Below are 19014 nucleotides of genomic sequence, written 5' to 3'. Positions count from 1 at the left end.
CTGCATTTTGATTAATTTCCTTCCTAATTTCTTGAAGAGTTCTGTATATTAATCTTTTGTATTCTGCCTCTGGTAATTCCAAGAAAGTCTCCTCCTCTGGAAAATTTCTAGATTCTTTATTTTGGGAGCTTGCTGAAGCCATCATGGATTGCCTCTTCATGTGATTTGATATTGACTGTTGTCTCCGAGCCATCAAGAGGTTATTATATTTATTTATTTTATGTTTGCTTACTTTGTCCTAGCTTCTTGTTTTGTTTTGATATGCCCAGATAGGCTGCTCATATGAGCTAGTTTGATTATTGTCATCTTTGGAACTCTAAAGTCCTGTCACCAGGTGGTTAGATCTGTTACTAGGTATGTGAGCTCAGGAGTCTACCCACTCCTCCTGTATGGATTCAGCTCAGGAGCCTAGGTAGATAGCCACCAAGTGTGTGGTGTAGGCTCTCACTGACAGTCCTAGACAGGCACGGGTGATTGGTATGGGCACAGGCATCTGGCTACAGCAGGGGAACACACTCTGAGCAAGGCAGGGGGCTGACGGCCTCCCCTGAGTGTCCAGGAGGAAGGCATGTCCCTTTTCCCTAGAGCGCGTAGGTGGGTGGGTTTTACAGGCAGACTATCAGCACCTAATGCTGTTGGTTGTAAGGACTGGGGGGGACCTTTTATTCATGGGTCCCTCTCGCAGGTGGCTAGGTAGTGTGGGTGGAGCTACCAGCCCTCAGGCCCCTGATGTGGGTAGGTGAAGACCCTGCTTAATGGGCAGAGCAGTGTCGAATGTCAAGAACCTGCCACTTCTCAGCTTAAACAGTTGAAGTTAGACCTCAGGTGTATACCCTGTTGTACTGCGGTAATGAGGACCTACGCTGTTGAGATGGGCCCACACAAGTCTATGCAGGGGGAAAGGTACTCAAAGTCCATGGATCCCTTATGTCTGTGCCTAGGCAAAGGAGCTGTGCCTACTCTTGGTTCCTGGCTTAGGGGAGCCAGCAGTTTATTTTTTCCCCTGTTTGTTAATTTGTTCACTCTCCAAGGCAGGGAGAATGGTTCCAGGCATGTGACGGATCCCACTTCTGGCCCCGGGGACTCGCTAATTGCTGAAGCAGGGCTGGGACCCAGTGCAGATCAGGGAGTGGGGAGGTAAATGGGAGAGAGGTTTTTCCCCTAAGGGGGGTATTTTTTTTTTTAATTGTACTTCAGGTGAAGGCTTACAGAACAAATAGTTTCTCATTAAACAGTCAGTACACGTATTGTTTTATGACATTGGTTAACAACCCCACAACATATCAACCCTCTAACTTCTCAACCATTTTTATTTTTGATGAAAATACACATAGCCAAAGATACACCATTTCAAAAATTTCTACATGCGCAGTTCAGTGACATTGACTATGCTCTTCCAATTGTGCTGCTATTCTCACTTAAGATGAAGGCTTACACATGTTGCCCTATGACAATGGTTAACAATCTCACAACACATCAACAATATCCTTACTCAACCTCTGGTTCCCTATCACCAGCTTCCTTGTCCCCTTCTGCCTTCTGGCCCCTGTCATTGGACTCCTGTACCTCATTAGTCCCATTTGGTTTTATGGGTCTGTCCACTCCTAGGCTGAACGGAGAACCTCGGAGATAACTTCACCACTGAGCTAAAAGGGTGTCTGGGGGCCATACTCTTGGGGCTTCTCCAGTCTCCTTTAGGCCAGTAAATCTGGTCTTTTTTTTTTTGTGAGTTAGAATTATGTTCTACATCCTTCTCCAGCTCTGTCCAGAACCCTCTGTTGTGATCCTGGTCAGAGCAGTCAGTGGTGGTAGCCGGGCACCATCTAGCTGTACTGGACTCAGTCCGGTGGAGACCTTGGTAGCTGTGGACCATTAGTCCTTCGGACTAATCTTTTCCTAGTATCCTGTTCTCTTCATTCTCCCTTGCTCCAGAAGGGATGAGACCAGTGGAGTATCTTAGATGGCCGCTCACAGGCTTTTAAGACCCCAGACACTACTTACCAAGGTAGAATGTAGAACATTGTCTTTATAAACTGTGTTATGCCAATTGAGCTAGATGTTCCTAAGGGGGTTATTTTTGATCCATGTGGTAAACTGTACGAAAGTACTTATCTTTTGTGGAGGGCTGCTTCTCATTGGTTCTGGGTGGTCATGTAGAGTCTCTGGTGCTGGGTCTCTCTCAGTGCAGAAAACGCGCCTTCCAAGCACTGCTGCTTGCCTGCCTCACCACTCACCCCCGAGCTGATCAGGCCTGAAGGGCTAGGCTCTGGCCAGGTCAGGTCTGGCAACTCCTCGCTGCTTCCAAATCGCTTCTCCCTCACCCTGTCACTCAGTCTGGTTCCTCAGCTCTACCTTTGATGTTCAGGGCTCCCAGATTGCCATATATAATCAAATTACTTGTTTTTTCCGGTCTTTGTTTTAAGAGGGTCTACTGGAAGTGTCTGACTACCATCTTGGCCCCGCCTCAGTATTACTTTAGAGTTTCTTAACTATTATGAGTGTATTTTGTGATGGATTATTTTGTTGATACCTTCCTGTATATGGGTGCATCTGCTCATCAATAATATTTGGTCCTGTCATTTTCCAGTAAGTGGGCTTCAGGATGAATGTGGATTGCACTTCAAATATGAATCATTCATACCTCATTTGCTGAAACAAGTTTGCTTTTGTGATGTGTCAATTTGCTAGTATTACTGAGATCTTTGTCACTGAAATGTGAGAATGGGTGGGATAGGTTAGGATCAAGGTCTTTTACCCAACTAACCTTTGAGAACTACTGGTAAGTGTTCAGACTAAAAGCAATTACTAGTAGACAAGGAACATTTCACTCTTTTGCATACACCCAACTGCCCACCTCTGCCTAGACTTCCTCTTCCTCTCAAAGAGGCATCCCTCTGCCAATCAAAGACCAGCAGGACAGGGAATGGTGTCTGTAGCACTGGCAAAGGCATCTGAGACAGAACTGCAGAGCCAAGGGCCCCGGCTGGAGCTCTACTTGCTTACCCAGGCCACAGTCACCATTGTTGTTACTTGCCATTGAGTCAGCTCTGACTCATGGTGACCCTATGTACAATGGAACAGCAATGCTTCCAACCTACTGCCTCATTTTAGTTATTCCTACATTATTAGAGTAAAATACTCAATATGATTGGTTATATCTGTGCTTGTTGTTGACCTGATCCATGTCTCAACTATGCAGTAAAAAATTCTGAATCAGGTACAAAAATAGAATCATAGAGTAATTTAAAAAATATATACAATAATCAAGAGGAGAGAAATATGAGAGTTGAATATTCAGATGAAGCCAGGGAGAAATAGTCAATAGGAATATATATATATATATATATATATATATATATATATAGGGTCCTACACATTTAATAAACGAGTCGTATATTCGGATCAGATCTTTTGAAGAGAGATTCTATCATATTAAGGAAATATTCTATTGAATTTTTATTAATGAAGAATTGGTGTTGAATTTCATCCAATGCCTTTTCAGCATCTGTGGAAATAATCTTTTTTTTCTCTTTATGTTGCATTCCAGGAATAAACTCACTTGGTCATGAAGTGTTGCTGTTTATGTGCTGCCAGATTCTGCTTGTCAATATTTCTTTTTAAGATTTTTTGCTTTGATATTATGAGTTAGTTTGGTCTGTAATTTTGTGTGTGTGTAATTTTTGCATTTTAGAACCTGAGATGCTTGCTAAAAAAAAAAGATTCAAACATTTTCCTTCCTTTCAGTATGTCATCAGACCTCTTAGGACATAAACATCTGCTTCCAGAAATAAAAAATGATGATCATGATAGCTAACATTTAATTAACACTTTCTATGTATTAGACACTGTTGAAAGGTCATCATCATTAACAACCTTATGAGGCCAGGGACTATGATTTTTCCCATTTTGTGGATGAGGAAACTGAGATGCACAGCAGAAAAGTACTGTCTTTGTCTAGTCTTAGTTAGTAGCTGAGCAGAGTTTGACCCTAGACACCACAGTCCATACACTAATGTGCAGAAATTTAGTTTGACATGAAACCAGGTCTTTAGGAAGATGGAAGGATAAATCCATTACTTAGTGTTTTTCAGACCTTTTACCTGATTTCCTTTAGGACTATCATGGCTTATTTATTTTGTGGAAGCTTGCATGGTAGAAAGGAGTCTCACTGAGATAGCATTCTGAAGCAGTGCAGCTTGTATGACTCTGCCCGCTCTGGAACCAGATTTTCTTTAAGTAAAGTATTTTGGTATGTGTTGCCAGAATTTCTGATCAGCTATATAATGTACATATTCCCAGGCTCCTAAAAATCCACAAAGAATTTCATAGTGCAAAACAGAAATAGAAAATTTGATTTTGTTTTATTTTTCTTTGTGTTCCCAATGGAGCGCAAAGACTGTTGAAATACGGGTATGTTGGAAGGTTTTGATGAGCAGGAGAGCCAATGTATGGACCAGTTCCCAGTGTCTGCTGCAATTTGTAATTGTCTGTAACAGCCTATGCTTTATGCAAAAAGATCTGTGATCATAACCAGAATTATTTTAAATTGCTCATATAAACATATATCTTGGGTCATGGCAACATGTTTGGCTTCTGTGTGTGTTATTCTTCAACTATTTCAGGTTTATTTTTTTAACCACTGAGGCATGATTAAGTTAATCTGTAAAAGGAAGGAAAGAAAAAGGTAGCTCTAAGAGACTTTTTGGAAAACTAAGGATTTAACTTTGTTTTCTATTTTGGGGACTAGATTAATGTAGAAAAGGGGTAAGGATAAGTATTTGGAAATTGCCTGTGTTGTTGGCGTAAGCGTTAAAAAGGGTCACATGCTCACCGTGAGACCTTAGGCAAGCTGCTTAACTTCTATAAGGCTCAGTGCAGGGTCAACTATATAACTTGAAGGGCTCAGAGCAATGTGGGGCCCCTTGTAAAAAAGCAAGAAAAAAGTATCATGAAAGGTACTAAACTACAAAGCTTTTTCTTTACTTCCATGGTCTCTCTCAACTTGTAATGGTGTTTTTTATTTGCTATTTAATGATATTCTAAATTAAAATGTTAAATTATTAGCATGAATTTTACCATTTATGTTTATATTATGCAATACTAGTTTTAAATGCAAATATGAGAGCCTTTCACTCATATGCACCATCACTAAAATTGTGCAATTTCTACTTTGTAGTTCATAGATGCATGTGTATTTTGTTCTTATCAGAATAGTGGAAATACTGCACAGAAGTAACTCAGCTGTTTTTATTTCACTTATTGATATGTACATATTCTACCAACACTCTTTACCTTTGGCTTACTTGTGAGTAAGGGAGATCTGAAAAGAAAGGATTTATGGGTTGCCCTGTCTCTCCCTTTCCTTCTATATCGTCATTCTCAGTATAAGTGGTTGGCTGATACAGGGAAAAATGAGTAAGAAAGGTTGGAATGGGGTTCCTTGGTCATCTGTATTTCTTATACTACCATTGCCTTCTTTCTGAATTGGAAGCAAGTTCTGGTTCCACTGGAAAGGGTGGCCTCCGGGGCTGTTGGTGCCCTGCTTACTCAGCCCTTGATGTGCTAGTCCTAGATGCTTACCTTGCTCTTGCTTTGAGTCTCTAAATTCCCTCACATGGTGGGGCCACCAAAATTCTGTGCTCATGGGCATCTTGGGCACTATATGTGCGTGGAGAAGCAAGGGACTAAGACGTGTGTATGGTTCATATCCCCTGTGCTCATGTGCAAGTTCCATTGTCCCATCAGACTTCCCTTACAAAACCTGAGCTCAAAGATAAAATTAACATTTTTTATTGTGCCTTAGATGAAGGTTTACAGAGCAAATTAATTTCTCATTAACAGTTAATACACATATTGCTTTGTGACATTGGCTGCCAACCCCAGAACTTGTCAACACTCTCCCCTTCTGGACCTTGGGTTCCCCATTACCAGCTTCCCTGTCCCCTTCTGCCTTTTCCTTCTTGTCCCTGGGTTGGTGTGCCCATTTAGTCTCATTTTGTTTAATGAGCCTTTCTAAAATTATTAATAATTTGAAGATGGTGATAGCAAGACATAAAACCAAGTGTGGGGCCTTCTGACCATGGGACCTTGTGACACAACACAGGTTGCATACCCATGAACCAAACCCTGCCTCAGTGACCTCATCTATAAATTTGGCTGATAACTGAACTGCCTCGTAGGGAATAATTAGCTAGGAATGTAAAGTGCTTCGCACAGTAGCCTGCACATAGAAAGCACCAAATAAATGGTCATTTCTTAATAACAATATTGCTCTCTATCCTAAATAAAACCAGGAAATGGTCATTGTGCTCCTATTAGGGAACTCATTTGATTTGGGTTTATATGAGCTCCACAAAGCAAGAATGCTCTCAAATACTCCAGACTGAAACACAAGTGCTTCTTTCGCTGTGCCATGGTCGTGGGTGATTATACGATAAACAGGCAAAGCTCTGAGGTGAGTTCAAGAGGTTGCCTGGGTTACTCTATTCAGTGGTAATTAGTGCAGCTGGTTATACCACAGAGGTGCAGGGAGTCCAGAAAAAGACAAAGGCATGGGTCATTAAAAGCAGTGGAATTGCCAGGTTGTCTGTGGCTGAGAATGAGGTCAGCTCTGCAAAGCCTCAGGCAGAGAACGCCTCTGTTCCAAATCGATGGAGGTGAGATATTTGAGCCCAGAATGAAAACAAAGATTCTAGGTCTGCCTGAACAAGTAGGGATGAACTCTGGTTGACTGTAGCATCCAAATGAAAATCAGTATAGAATGAGTGTCGGGGTCCAAAGTTACTGAAGAAACATTGCAGGTAATGCCCATCAGTTAATCCAATACAGCTATGTATAAAATGCTACTGTGTATGCCCAAAGTATGTTTGGTTTATATGTATACTTTTAAACCAAACATTCATCCTGGCAACATCAATTAAAAAAAATTAATGGATAAATTTTTAGCCCTTGACCGAGTTAGCACATACTGATTGCTTAGACATCATTTTATTTAAAATCTAAATATTTTAAAAATATATTTTCTACTGATATATTTTTTGTTGCTATATTTTAGGTGAAAATCATAGCAACATATAAATTCTAACGTTTAAAAGTTGTTGACAGAACAACTGGCTGGGTATGAAAATAAGCTGACAAATCACACAAACAGGATAAAAATTAGGTGGGGCATCCTAAATACATTTCCATGAAAGCAAGAGATTTTGATTGTACGACAGGCGAAACTCGTGTGTCTGAGGTGGATATTTGTCTTCTCTGATTTTGAAGCATTGGGCTACCTCCCCCATGAGGAGTAGGATATCATAAAGCATATGATCTGATTTTTAAAAAATCACTTTGTAGAGAAAAGAATTTAGTAAAACTTTGTGTAAAATCTGCGGCTAGCATGATTCTTTTAAGACCTCTCCCCTATCCCTGCCCATATGGTTTTGAAAATCTGGGTTTAGTTTTCATTTTCAAAAGCCTAATAGGTTGAGCAGTCTCAGGAAGTACTGACATTCTGGACTCCTCGATCCTCGCACATGCTGATAGTGCAGTTACAAGGACTAATGCCAGGAACACTGAGTCAGGACACAGGTATGCTGTTGTGAATGCTCATCCTGAGTAAATAATGTTGTTATTGTCTCCAGATGCAGAGCCTAAATATCTGATCGTTGTGCGGCCTGCACCCCCTCCAAGCCAAAAGAAATCATGCTCAGGTAAAGTCTTTTCATTGTTATTTGTTTCTTTTGCAAACTTTAAATCATAACTTTTCCTCTGTTTTCTACGTATGGAGACCAAGTACCCGGGGGAGGGATGCTGTCTTAGTCATCTAGTGCTGCTATAACAGAAAATACCACAAGTGGATGGCTTTAACAAAGAGAAATTTATTTTCTCACAGTCTAGTAGGCTAGAAGTTCAAATTTAGGGCGTCAACTCCAGGGGAAGGCTTTCTCTGTTGGCTCTGGAGGAAGGTCCTTATCTTCAACCTTCCCCTGGACTAGGAGCTTCTCCGCTCACCAACCCCGGGTCCAAAGGACACACTCTGCTCCCGGCACTGCTTTCTCAGTGGTATGAGGTCGCCAGTTCTCTGCTTGCTTCCCTTTCCTTTTATCTATTGTAAGATAAAAGGCAGTGCAGGCCACACCCTAGGGAAACTCCCTTTACACTGGATCAGGGATGTGACCTTAGTAAGGGTGTTATACAATCCCATCCTAATACTCTTTAACGTAAAATTACAATCGCAAAATGGAGGACAACCATACAATACTGGTAATCATGGCCTAACCAAGTTGACACGTATTTTTGGAGGACACAGTTCGATCCATGACAGATGTCAATTAGAAGATGTAATAATACCAGTTGCTGTTGAGTTGATCCCAATTCATGGTGACTCCATGTGTGTCAGAGTAGAACTATGTGCCACAGGGTTTTGAATGGCTGATTTTTAGAAGTAGATCAGCAGGCCTTTCTATTGAGATGCCTCTGGGTGGACTCAAACCTCCAGTCAACAGATTACCCTGCTTAGGAAGTAGTATAGCCTGGTAGGAACTGCTGGGAATCTGATTCAGCACCACCACCACCTGGAAACTGTAGGGCCCTAAGCACATTATTGGGTCTGTCTATACTTCCTTCTGCTGTGTAATAGGGTTGTGTGAGGATTAGAGTTCATGAGGAAATGAGTTAATGCGCAGGCATTTAGGGCAGTCCTGACCCGTAGTAGTACCCATTTAGGGTGAACTCCTCTTAGCCTGTCTCTAGTTTGCAATGCAATTTTGTGAATTCTTACCTGCTATTGCACCTTTTGGAGTCCCTGGGTAGCATAAATGGTTAAGTGCCCAACTACTAACTGAAAAGTTAGTGGTTCAAACCCTTCCAGAGGCACCTCAGAAGAAAGGCTTTTGCAAGGTCATAGCCTTGAAAATCCTACAGAGTGTAGTTCTACTCTGCATACATACTGTCGCCATAAATCGGTACTGACCCGATGGCAACCAGTTTTATTGTGCCGTTCAGATTTTAAGGACACACTTTTACGTCTAAGCTTTGCTTAAGAAAATTGTTTACATTTTAAAAGGGTAACTCATGTTACATGTGTGTTAAATGGATTGTAGGTTAGATTTTACTTACTTCTTATCTTCTAAACAGTCAAAAATAAAGGAACGACTCCTTTCATAAAACAACAACAAAAACATCTTTCTAGGGATAGGAAGACTTGAAACAGGAAAGTTGATGCCAAACGAATAAGTAGAAACTTTTCTGCATGACTAAAGCAAGATTAAAAAGCCCAGACTGTCAAGTTTCAGTACTGAAGTTTCTTCTCAGATTAATTAATCAGATCATTGCTATAAAGAAGAACCTGATACTGCATTTTCCTAACTATGTAGATAGAGTTGATCACGATGTTTTACTTTTCATTTTCATTTTATTATGTGAACTTTTCTCAAAGTAATTATTTCCTGATTATATTTATTTTCCATGGTACACTGGATATCACACAAAAAAGGCTCTTCCTTTTTGTTTGCTGAATTTTCTAAAAGTATAAAATGGGCGGGAGGAACATTCCAGTCAGGTTGCCACCCAGTTATCTCTGACTCATGGCAGCCCCGTGGTGTCAGAGTAGAACTGTGCTCCAAAGGAAACCAGTGGCTGATTTTTCAGAAGTAGACCACCAGGCATTTCTTCCAAGGCATCTCTGGGTAGACTCAAACTTTCAGTTAGCAGCTGAGTGCATTAACCTGTTGCACCATCTAGGAATTCTGGGAGGATCATATAGCTACTCAAATACATTGAGCAAAGGGGCCCTTTGCAGTTATGCATTCTGTCTCCTAGATGTATCAGCCCAAGCTTAGTTTACCAAAGATCAGTTGCTACAATCCCCTTCCCTCCTTCTGTTGGCTCCCACTTCTTTCAGGAGAAGCATTGAATAGTTAAACATTTTGAAAAGTATAAATTCCTTTTCCTGACTTCTTATATTATCCCAAAATTTAGCAAGGAAAATTTCCACTACTCCTTACAACTTGTTAGTGAAAGTTGTCCAGGCAGCTTTCTGTACATTTTAAAATAAATGTGCTATTAATATTTCAAAAGCCTGTTTCAATATTGAACAATAAAGTCAAGAAGCATGAGTATAATTCCATGGAATTCTCACTTCATATGAATAGTCATTGAACTGTTTCTTAATAAAGATGTGATCATAAAACAAATACAACAAAGTATATAAAGAAAGTCAGAGCAGGGATTACACTTTAGCACTTTACAGCTTCACTTAATTTCATTTCAGGCCTTCTCTGAAACTGGCCTTAGAGAATTTTTTTCACTTCGTGACGACCAGCTCAGGAAATTTTCTTCTTGCTCAGGAAATAATACCGCTCCTTTCCTTTCAGGCAGTAGATACAATTTTTGTTTTCATAATCTGCTCTTGGGAATGATGGAATGAATAATGGATTAAATTCTACTCATTTTATAATTTCATCTGCCACATAAATTTTAATTATTTGATCATTTTTATATTAAGCTTAAACATCATTTGATGGTTATGTAAGCCTTAGATTCCACTGGGGAAAGAAAAAACTTATCTTTTGTCTCTAACTGGCATTATCTTCACACATTGTAAAAATGCAGCAGAAAGAAAACTAGATTAGTATTCAGAAGAGATGGATTTGAACCTTGACCTTGTTCTTAGTGCGGATCTTGCATACCCGAGTTCTCTGTAAAATGAGAGTTGCATTAGATTAGCATTAGAGACGGAAAACACATAACAGAATCACCTCAGGGCTTTTCAAACTATATGTATACCCTGTCCTCACCCCAGATTCTAAACTGCCCTCCTTGGGGGCCATACTTGTACCACTTGAATCACAACCTTAATAAGTCACTATTACAGGTAGAACTGGAAAATTTTCTAGAGAAGGATGAATGTGTGTTTACAACCAACTACTCTTAAAAATTATTCCAAAGATCTTAAAAAATTCAATCAGGTTACAGCAAAGCAGTTTGCCACCAATAGGTTGTGTATATTCTGGACTCAGAGGTTTCTCACTGGAACAACAGTTCACAGAACTTATATCTAATAGAAGTAACAAGCACAACACAACTTTCTGGGGCATTTGGTTCAGGTGACCTCCAGTGGGCTCTTAACCAAAACCCAGCTGCCGTTGAGTCCATTTCAACTCATAACGACCCGTTAGGCTCTTTCCCACCTTCAAAAAGGTCACAGGCTGTTTTGCTGCTTGGTTCTCACTCCGTTAGATTAAAATGACACAAGGTCTTCCTGCTGCAAGGACTTCACACACAGCCCCATTAAATGAAAGTGAGAACCCAATGGAAATATAAAGCATATATGTTTTACTTTAGTTCTATATAGTTTTATTAGGTCTCCTATTGGATTTTTATTTTACTTACCCTGATTTTTTATGGGCCAGGGTTGGTTTCCATGGCTGAGAATCTTCCCTCCTCTTTTTCACTGTTCTCTCATTCCTGTGGTTTCAAATATTTTCAGAAGTGCGTATGTCTGCCGCCTATATACTTGAAAAGAGTCGAGAGTGGTTCAAGAGTATCAGTCTTGGCCAGATCCCACTCAGCCTGTCAAAACAACTGTGCTTCATGTATTACTCCTTCTCTTTCAGTATTATTAAAAACATGGGCAACATCTCCATTTATATACTCACTGTAAACGGTATGCTTATTAAAATAGTATGACAAGGGATTTGACGCTTCCCAATAGGTTTTTAAAAAAAAGGATACAACCTAGGTGGTAAAATTTCTTTTGTTAGATGTTGTTTCACACTAGTTAACAGTCCTATAACAAAGTATGCTTTTATTTTGTCTGTAGAAGAAATGAAGTGAATGTTGTATGTATATGTGAGTGTGTGTGTATCATTCATATATATACTAATTCATATGAATGATACACACACACCATTCATTAGCCAGAGCCACAATATCTATACCCATCCCTGACCTACAAGAAAATAAAAACTAGATATAGTTAGATATCGTGTGTGTGTGTACACATTACATATATGTACACGTTACATATATGTACATATACACACTATCCAACTCTATATATCTATATATATACATATATACACACACATACATATATATGTACTATGTTTTTAAGGCAAATAATGAGTACCTTCTATCTTTGTTTGCCAGCCACTCCCCCCACCCCCTGCCCTGAAGGTACTTTTATAAACTCTGCTATGCCAGTTTTTTTTACATGTTGCTATAAAAAAAATTAGCAAAGTGCACTTACAAAAATACCTCGGGGTGGGGGGCAGGGAGCAGTTGGCAAACAAATGTAGAAGGCACGCATTATTTGCATAAAAATACTGTGTTTCACGTATGCATACAGACATCTATACCTAAAAAAGAGTATTTCATTTGATTACCACTTAAATTTATGGGAAAATAAGCAGTATTTCTGGACCATATAAAAGGAAAGGAATTTGATGTTTTCTAACTTTTCATCATCTTACCGAGTTGTCTTCGTGCAGTTTTACCTCTATCATGAAAATACGCTAAATGTTACAAGAGTTAACCCCATATGTTACCTCCATAGGTAAAACGCATACTCGCAAACCTCTCCAGTTGGTGATTGGCACTCTGACATCCAGTTCTGTCTTTCTGTCCTGGGGTTTCCTCATCAACCCACACCATGACTGGACACGGCCGAGTCACTGTCCCAACAACAGGTAATTCACCATCACTGAAGATTGTGCTTTTTGTCTGAAAATTAGCCCTTGCATTTAATAGTATCTGTACATGATCTTTGAAGAATTGATACATATCAGGAGCATCAGCATTTACCATTGCCTATTAGCTATACAGCCTGTTATAGGTGTGAGAGAAACAAAGATACGTAAGTCAGTGTCCCTACTTTCAAGAGAGTTATAATCTACCTGAAAACACATGCAAGTTCTATTTTTTTTTTTCAAAAGAATAAACTACAAAGGAGAGTGACCAAATAGCAAATGGAGAATAGCAGTAATAAGTGTAATAATAGCTAAGAGGAGGAGGCTGAAGGCAGTTAGGGAAGGCTGCGAAAAGATAGGAAAGCTGATCTTTGTTAAGAAAAGGATAGGTCCTTGATGTGCCATTGGAGTCGTGCTTGAAGCAGTGGTTCTCACAGTGTGGTCCCAAAGCAGACAGCACCAGCATCACCATCAGTTAGACACTTGTCACAAAAAGGAGGTTCTGCAATTTGTGTCTTAACAAGCCCTTCAGGTGACTCTGATGACACTAAAGTTTTTGAATCACTGACTTAGAAAACTGGAGAGAGAGATACAGGGAAAGCTGTAGGCAGAGGAAAAGCACACATTTGGAAATAAAGCCATGAACTGCCATTTTCTTTGGTAGTACAAAATAACCCATTGCCATCAAGTCAATTCTGACTCATAGAGACCCTATAGGACAGAGTAGAACTGCCCCATAGGGTTTCCAAGCAGTGGCTGGTGGATTTGAACTGCTGACTTTCTGGTTAGCAGCCATAGCTCTTAACTACTGTACCACCAGGGCTCCGGTACAAAATAAGAAAATTCTATGTTTATTTTAAAATGATTGCCATTCATTCATTTATTCATCCAACCCATTATTTGGCCCTGGTGGTGCAGTGGTTAAGAGCTTGGCTGTTAACTAAAAGGTTGGCAGTTCGAATCCACCAGCCATACCTTGGAAACCCGATAGGGTAATTCTACTGTGTCCTATAAACCAAAAACAAACAAACAAACCCATTGCTGTGGAGTCAATTCTGACTCATAGCGACCCTACAGGACAGAGTAGAAATGCTCCATAGGATTTCCAGGGAACAGCTGGTGAATTCGAAGCACTGACCTTCTGGTTAGCAGCCAAGCTCTTAACCGCTAGTCGTAATCGACTCCAAGGCAAAGGGTTTGGTTTTTGGTATGTGCTAGGCACTGTGCTAAATGGTAAATCATAATTCTAAATTGATTATAAAATAGTATTTGCTGATCATAAATATTTACTATATTAGCTTGAAAATTCAAAAATTCGCCTCTGGACAAGCATTCAAAATATTAAATCTTCAATCAAGACATTGTTTTTAGAAAATATTTTTATTTTAAATATATGCAAAGTGATTTTTAAATTTTTTGAATTTTTCATTCTTATTTTTAATAAGAATTTTTTATGGAGGCATAATTTACACCTAGTAAAATGCTCAGATCATGAGTGTACAGTTTGATCAGTTATGACAAATGCATGCATCCAAGTAACCTACAAATACACCTCAAGAAATAGAACATTTTCATCACCTTAGAAAGTATCCTTCTCCAGAAACAACTGCTGATTTGATTTCACTATAGATTAGTTTTCCCTCTCCTAGAATTTCATTCTTCTTTCATTCAGCATATTTTTGAGGTTTATTCATGACATTGCAGATATCAATAGCTCATTCCCTTTTTATTCCTGAGTAGTATTCTGTTATGTGAACATTCCAGAGTTTGTCCTTTCTTCTGTTGATGGACACCCCAATTGTGTTTTGTTTTAGGTTATTATGATTATAATATGATTATAATATGATTATATTATATAATATTATATATTATAATCATAATATAATATGATTATAAATGATTATAATATAATATTATGATTATAAACATTGTTGTATGAGGCTTTTTGTGGACATATGTTTTAATTTCTCTTAGGTACCTGGAAGGGGGCTTTGCTGGATCACAGGGAGGATGTGTATTTAACTATTTTTTGCCTAGATTTTCCATTTACTCCCACAAGTAATGTCTGAGAGTTAGGGTTGTTCCACATCCTCACCATCATCGGTGTTGTCTGCATTTTTCATTGTAGCCATTCTGGTGCAGTCGTAGCTCACTGACAGTTTTAATATGCATGTTTTCATGTACTTTTTGAATATTTGTATATCTACTTTTACAATATTTTATTTATGCTTGTTGAAATTGAAATAAAAAGACATTTAAAAGATTTATAATTTCTCAAAAACACCTTTTATATGACATTGATTAGCAAATCTAGACTACAAAAGACAAAAATGAAAACCTCCCACAGATGTCCATGTTTTCAAGTGATAAATACTAGGAAAAGGGCACATAGAAGATATTGCCAAAACCAAAATTTTTGAAAAATGATTTTGATGTTTCAAAGAATCTGAAATAGTCCCATTTCACACATCATTAAACATGTAACATGTTTTCTCTGGGAAAAGGGCTCTTGAAAGAACATGCTTTCTTTTGATAATTCCAGTTTATAGTGGACTGGTCAAAGAAGCCTGGTTGCTCAGTGGTTAAGACGCTAAGCTGCTAACTGGAAGGTTGGTGGTTCGAACCCACCAGCCGCTCTACACGAGAAAGATGTGGCAGTCTGCTTCCATAAAGCACTACTCTGTCCTGTAGGGTCACTATGAGTTGGAGTCAACTTGATGGCAGTGAGTTTAGTGGACTGGTCCAGGGTGCTAATGCTGACAAAATAAACATTTATGGGTTGCTTTCTTTTTTATTTTCATTTTTTAAAGTCTTTTATAAAGAAAACAGAAAAAAAAAGGGGGGGAAGAGGAAGGAAATTTAATTCTTGCAGAAAACTGCAGCCTGATTTTAATGATTACTCAGCTTGCTCAATAAATCCTTGAGCTATTTGTTTCAACACGTTCAGTAACCTACAAAATTCATATGGCATAATTTGGATATGATTTGCTCCCCTGCCCACAAGCCTGTCTCTCAATTTCACTTGGTCCTATTGATCTGTCCATTAAAAAAATTATCTGGTGATTGATTCTAATTGATAGATGTTGCCATGGTTTGACAGCACAAGGAAATAATTAATATGGAGTAGGTAGAGGAACAGATGGGAAGCACAAATGATTAATGCACTTGGCTGCTAACCAAAAAGTCGGAGGTTCAAGCCCACCTAGAGGCACCTGGAAAGAAAAATCTGGCAATATGCTTCCTAAACATCAGCCACTGAAAACCCTGTGGAGCACAGTTCTTCTCTGACACACATGAGGTCGCTATGAGTCCGAATCCGCTCAACAGCAACTAGTTAAAGGAAAACAGATGGCCTAGTGGAGCTAGGATTTTAACCCAGCAATCACCTCTAAGGCCCAGGCTACTTAGACCCCACATGCACCTCACCTTCATCCCCTCACACAGACACACGCACACTGGCTCTGCTTTTCTCATCAAATAGATGCTGTCATGCCGATCAAGCCACAAAATTGCAAATCAGTAGTTCCACCTCAATAAAATTTTTCTTGGAGAAATTCAATAAACATGTCAAGATGCTTGCAAACTTTCAAACCTGAGTTCTGAGTTGGGTGGGAGAATCAAGATGTCATTGACGTAAACAGGGAACTCTTTGAACATGATTTAAAAGGTCAGATTAAACAGCAACGACTAAAGCAGAGCACTGGGATTACTTGTGGATTTCATTTACCCATGCTTCCTTTTTCCTTAGTACACTTAATAAAGAGCTGACATGTCAAGTCTTTCTGGTGTTTGAGAAAAAATAGTAATTCTTACTTAAAAGCTCTGGAAATACTGTACACCTTAAAAGTACCCAAATAAATCCACCCTAAGTGTAAATTAGCCTAAGTAGAAGCAGCTGTGAAGAAATCGGTCCTCATACTCATGCAGATGATGGTTAGAATTTAGACTAATCCAGTAAGTTAGAATAATCAATCATAGCTGAAAGGGATGATTACTTCTTGAAAATGGGAAGATTAATACAGCTGCAGCTTTCCAATAATAAGAATTATCTTCTTAAAAAAATCCACTGGAATCTGAATGCCCATGTCTTGCTACAGGAACACCAAATGGTGTCATTTTAATCTTTTGAACTCAACACTCTCTGTAAAATCTCTGATAAAAGAACACTTCATATTGGTTTGAACGGCCTCATTTATTCTACACAAATGCAAACGATTTATTGGAAAAGTGTTTTCTTTATGTTTTGACCTTGGACTATAAACCTACCTTATTAAAGCTCTTATGTAACAATTTCCCACTAAGAAAACCCCTATTTTTTGTTTTGTTTGTTCGTTTTAAGTTTGGAAGTTCATACTGGAGAGTATATGTACTTAATTTACAGTTTTTATTCTTAATAGGCTTTGAAAGGAAGAATGTACACATTTGTCCTCAATACATCTGAGGTCAAGAGATGGCTTTCCAAATTGGCCCAGAAGAAGAGTAAAACATGTTTTTAACCAAAATTTACTTCATCACTAAAAGCTTATTTTTTCCTTCCCGTGTTTCCAACTTGTTAAAGCTTTCAAGATTGTTTTAGTTCTAGCATCTCTGCCAGCTTATTAAAGCTTTATGGTTCGTTTAGAAACCATTTTCACATTTTCTAACACTTTCGTATTGCGCTTCTATACTTTTGCTGTAGAAGGAGGGATCTCCTTTTCAAGCAGTCCAGGGCAGGCTCTTGCCCCCTCCCTCCTTTTTCTTTTTCCCAAGTTTTTAAGCAGATATTTTTTAGTATCTGTGAATTCTCTTGATCAAGCTCAATGCCTCATTACCCACTTGTCTTGCCATGTAAGCCTTAATCTCTGAGAGGACAGGGACTGTCTGTTATCTTGCCCACCATTATCTCCCCAGGCCAATATCTGGCACATAGCAGGCCCTCAGCACATATATGATGAATGAATGAATAAACAGTGAAATGCCTATTGAATGTTTTGATTTTTGTGTTTCACCATTGCCTCAAACTCAACATGTCAAAATTGAACACATACTTTCCCTCTTAAAACATTACCCCCTTGTCTTTTTAATAATTTCTAAAGTACTAAAATTCTTCTACTCACCCTAATTTGAAAACTTAGTCATTTCTTTACTTTTCATCTCCTATAGCTTATGAGACACCAAGTTATATTGATTTTGCCTTTGAAATGTACTGTTATTTATATCTTTGTCTTTTGCTTTTCCATTTGTACAGCAACTATTCCAATCCAGACACCCCTCACCTCACCCTGAATCCTGGCAACAGCATCCTGGCTACATTCCCTGGATCTTTTTCCTCCTCCAATCTATCCTGGCTTCCACAGTACTGAGAAAATAGAGACTATCTACCATGAGTTTACTCTTTCTTCATCCCAGATTTACCTTTCTCTCAACCTTCTTTCTTTCCTCCTCCCAAGGAACACATGTATGACTTCAGACAGTGCTTGTGATCTCACCCCTTTCCACATCCTCTAAGCCCTGTTTCCCCACAGATCTCCTCTCGTACGTCTTTTGACCCTTCACTGCCACTGGTACACTGTCTCCTGCTTACAAATATGATCATGATTTTCCCACCCCAAAATAAAAATTTCCATTGATCCTCTTATATCTTCCAAGCTACTTTCCAATCTCTTTCCTGACCTCCCCACTACTCATACAGTCTTTACTTTCTTTCACTAGCTTCCATCTCCTCTGACCCATTTCCAAAGTTCTAAGACGGTATTTTCAGTTGACCATGGAATAGGGACCAACCTCTCAAACTCAGACTAAATTAATATTTCCTATCCTGCTAGATGAACTTCTTTTCTATGACTTTAACTACCCTCTTCTCAAATTTGACAACTCAAGTTTGATTTTCATTTTCACTTTCCTTGGCACTCATATCACATAAGAAGCCTGGTCACATCAGTTCATTCATAGAGACCTAACGATGATCTGGTCCTTTCTTTATCTATTTTCTGTTTCTTCTGTGATTCATCCCTTTGCTGTCTCATACCTGGAATATGGCTCATGAATTGCGTTTCCTCCCTCCAGTTTCTCTCAAATTTATTTTTCTACAGCTGATAAATAATAGCTTCCTTCATCACTGCTCAACTTCATTCACCTGCTGAAGAATCTCTATCAGCTCCCCATTGCCTGGTAAAAGAAAGCATAGAACATCTCAGAGAATGTACATTGAGTCATGCTCTTGAGGTGACACTTAAATCTGGTCTACTCTGCTTCCCCTGGACCTGGGTAGGATGTCCTGCTTTAAAACACACCACTGGAATGGAGTTTAAAATGCAACCTGTTTATATCAATCCAGTAGTGTTTCCATTTGGCACAT

The 19014-nt window shown here is 39.1% G+C and overlaps 1 protein-coding gene across 1 annotated transcript in view; it reads left to right on the top strand.

Moving 5' to 3' along the window:
• Positions 1-19014, top strand: part of ABI3BP (ABI family member 3 binding protein) — a 289016-nt gene that overhangs the window by 110639 nt on the left and 159363 nt on the right. The window contains exons 3-4 of the mRNA XM_023732852.1: positions 7629-7697; positions 12545-12677. Of these exons, the coding sequence (XP_023588620.1) occupies positions 7629-7697; positions 12545-12677 (202 nt within the window). The remainder of the gene's footprint in view (positions 1-7628; positions 7698-12544; positions 12678-19014) is intronic.

The sequence above is a fragment of the Trichechus manatus genome, unplaced genomic scaffold (genome assembly GCF_000243295.1).
Source record: "Trichechus manatus latirostris isolate Lorelei unplaced genomic scaffold, TriManLat1.0 scaffold00055, whole genome shotgun sequence".
NCBI classification, from domain to species: domain Eukaryota; kingdom Metazoa; phylum Chordata; class Mammalia; order Sirenia; family Trichechidae; genus Trichechus; species Trichechus manatus.
Note: the sequence above shows the minus strand (reverse complement) of the source record. Positions and strands in the feature narration are given on the sequence as shown.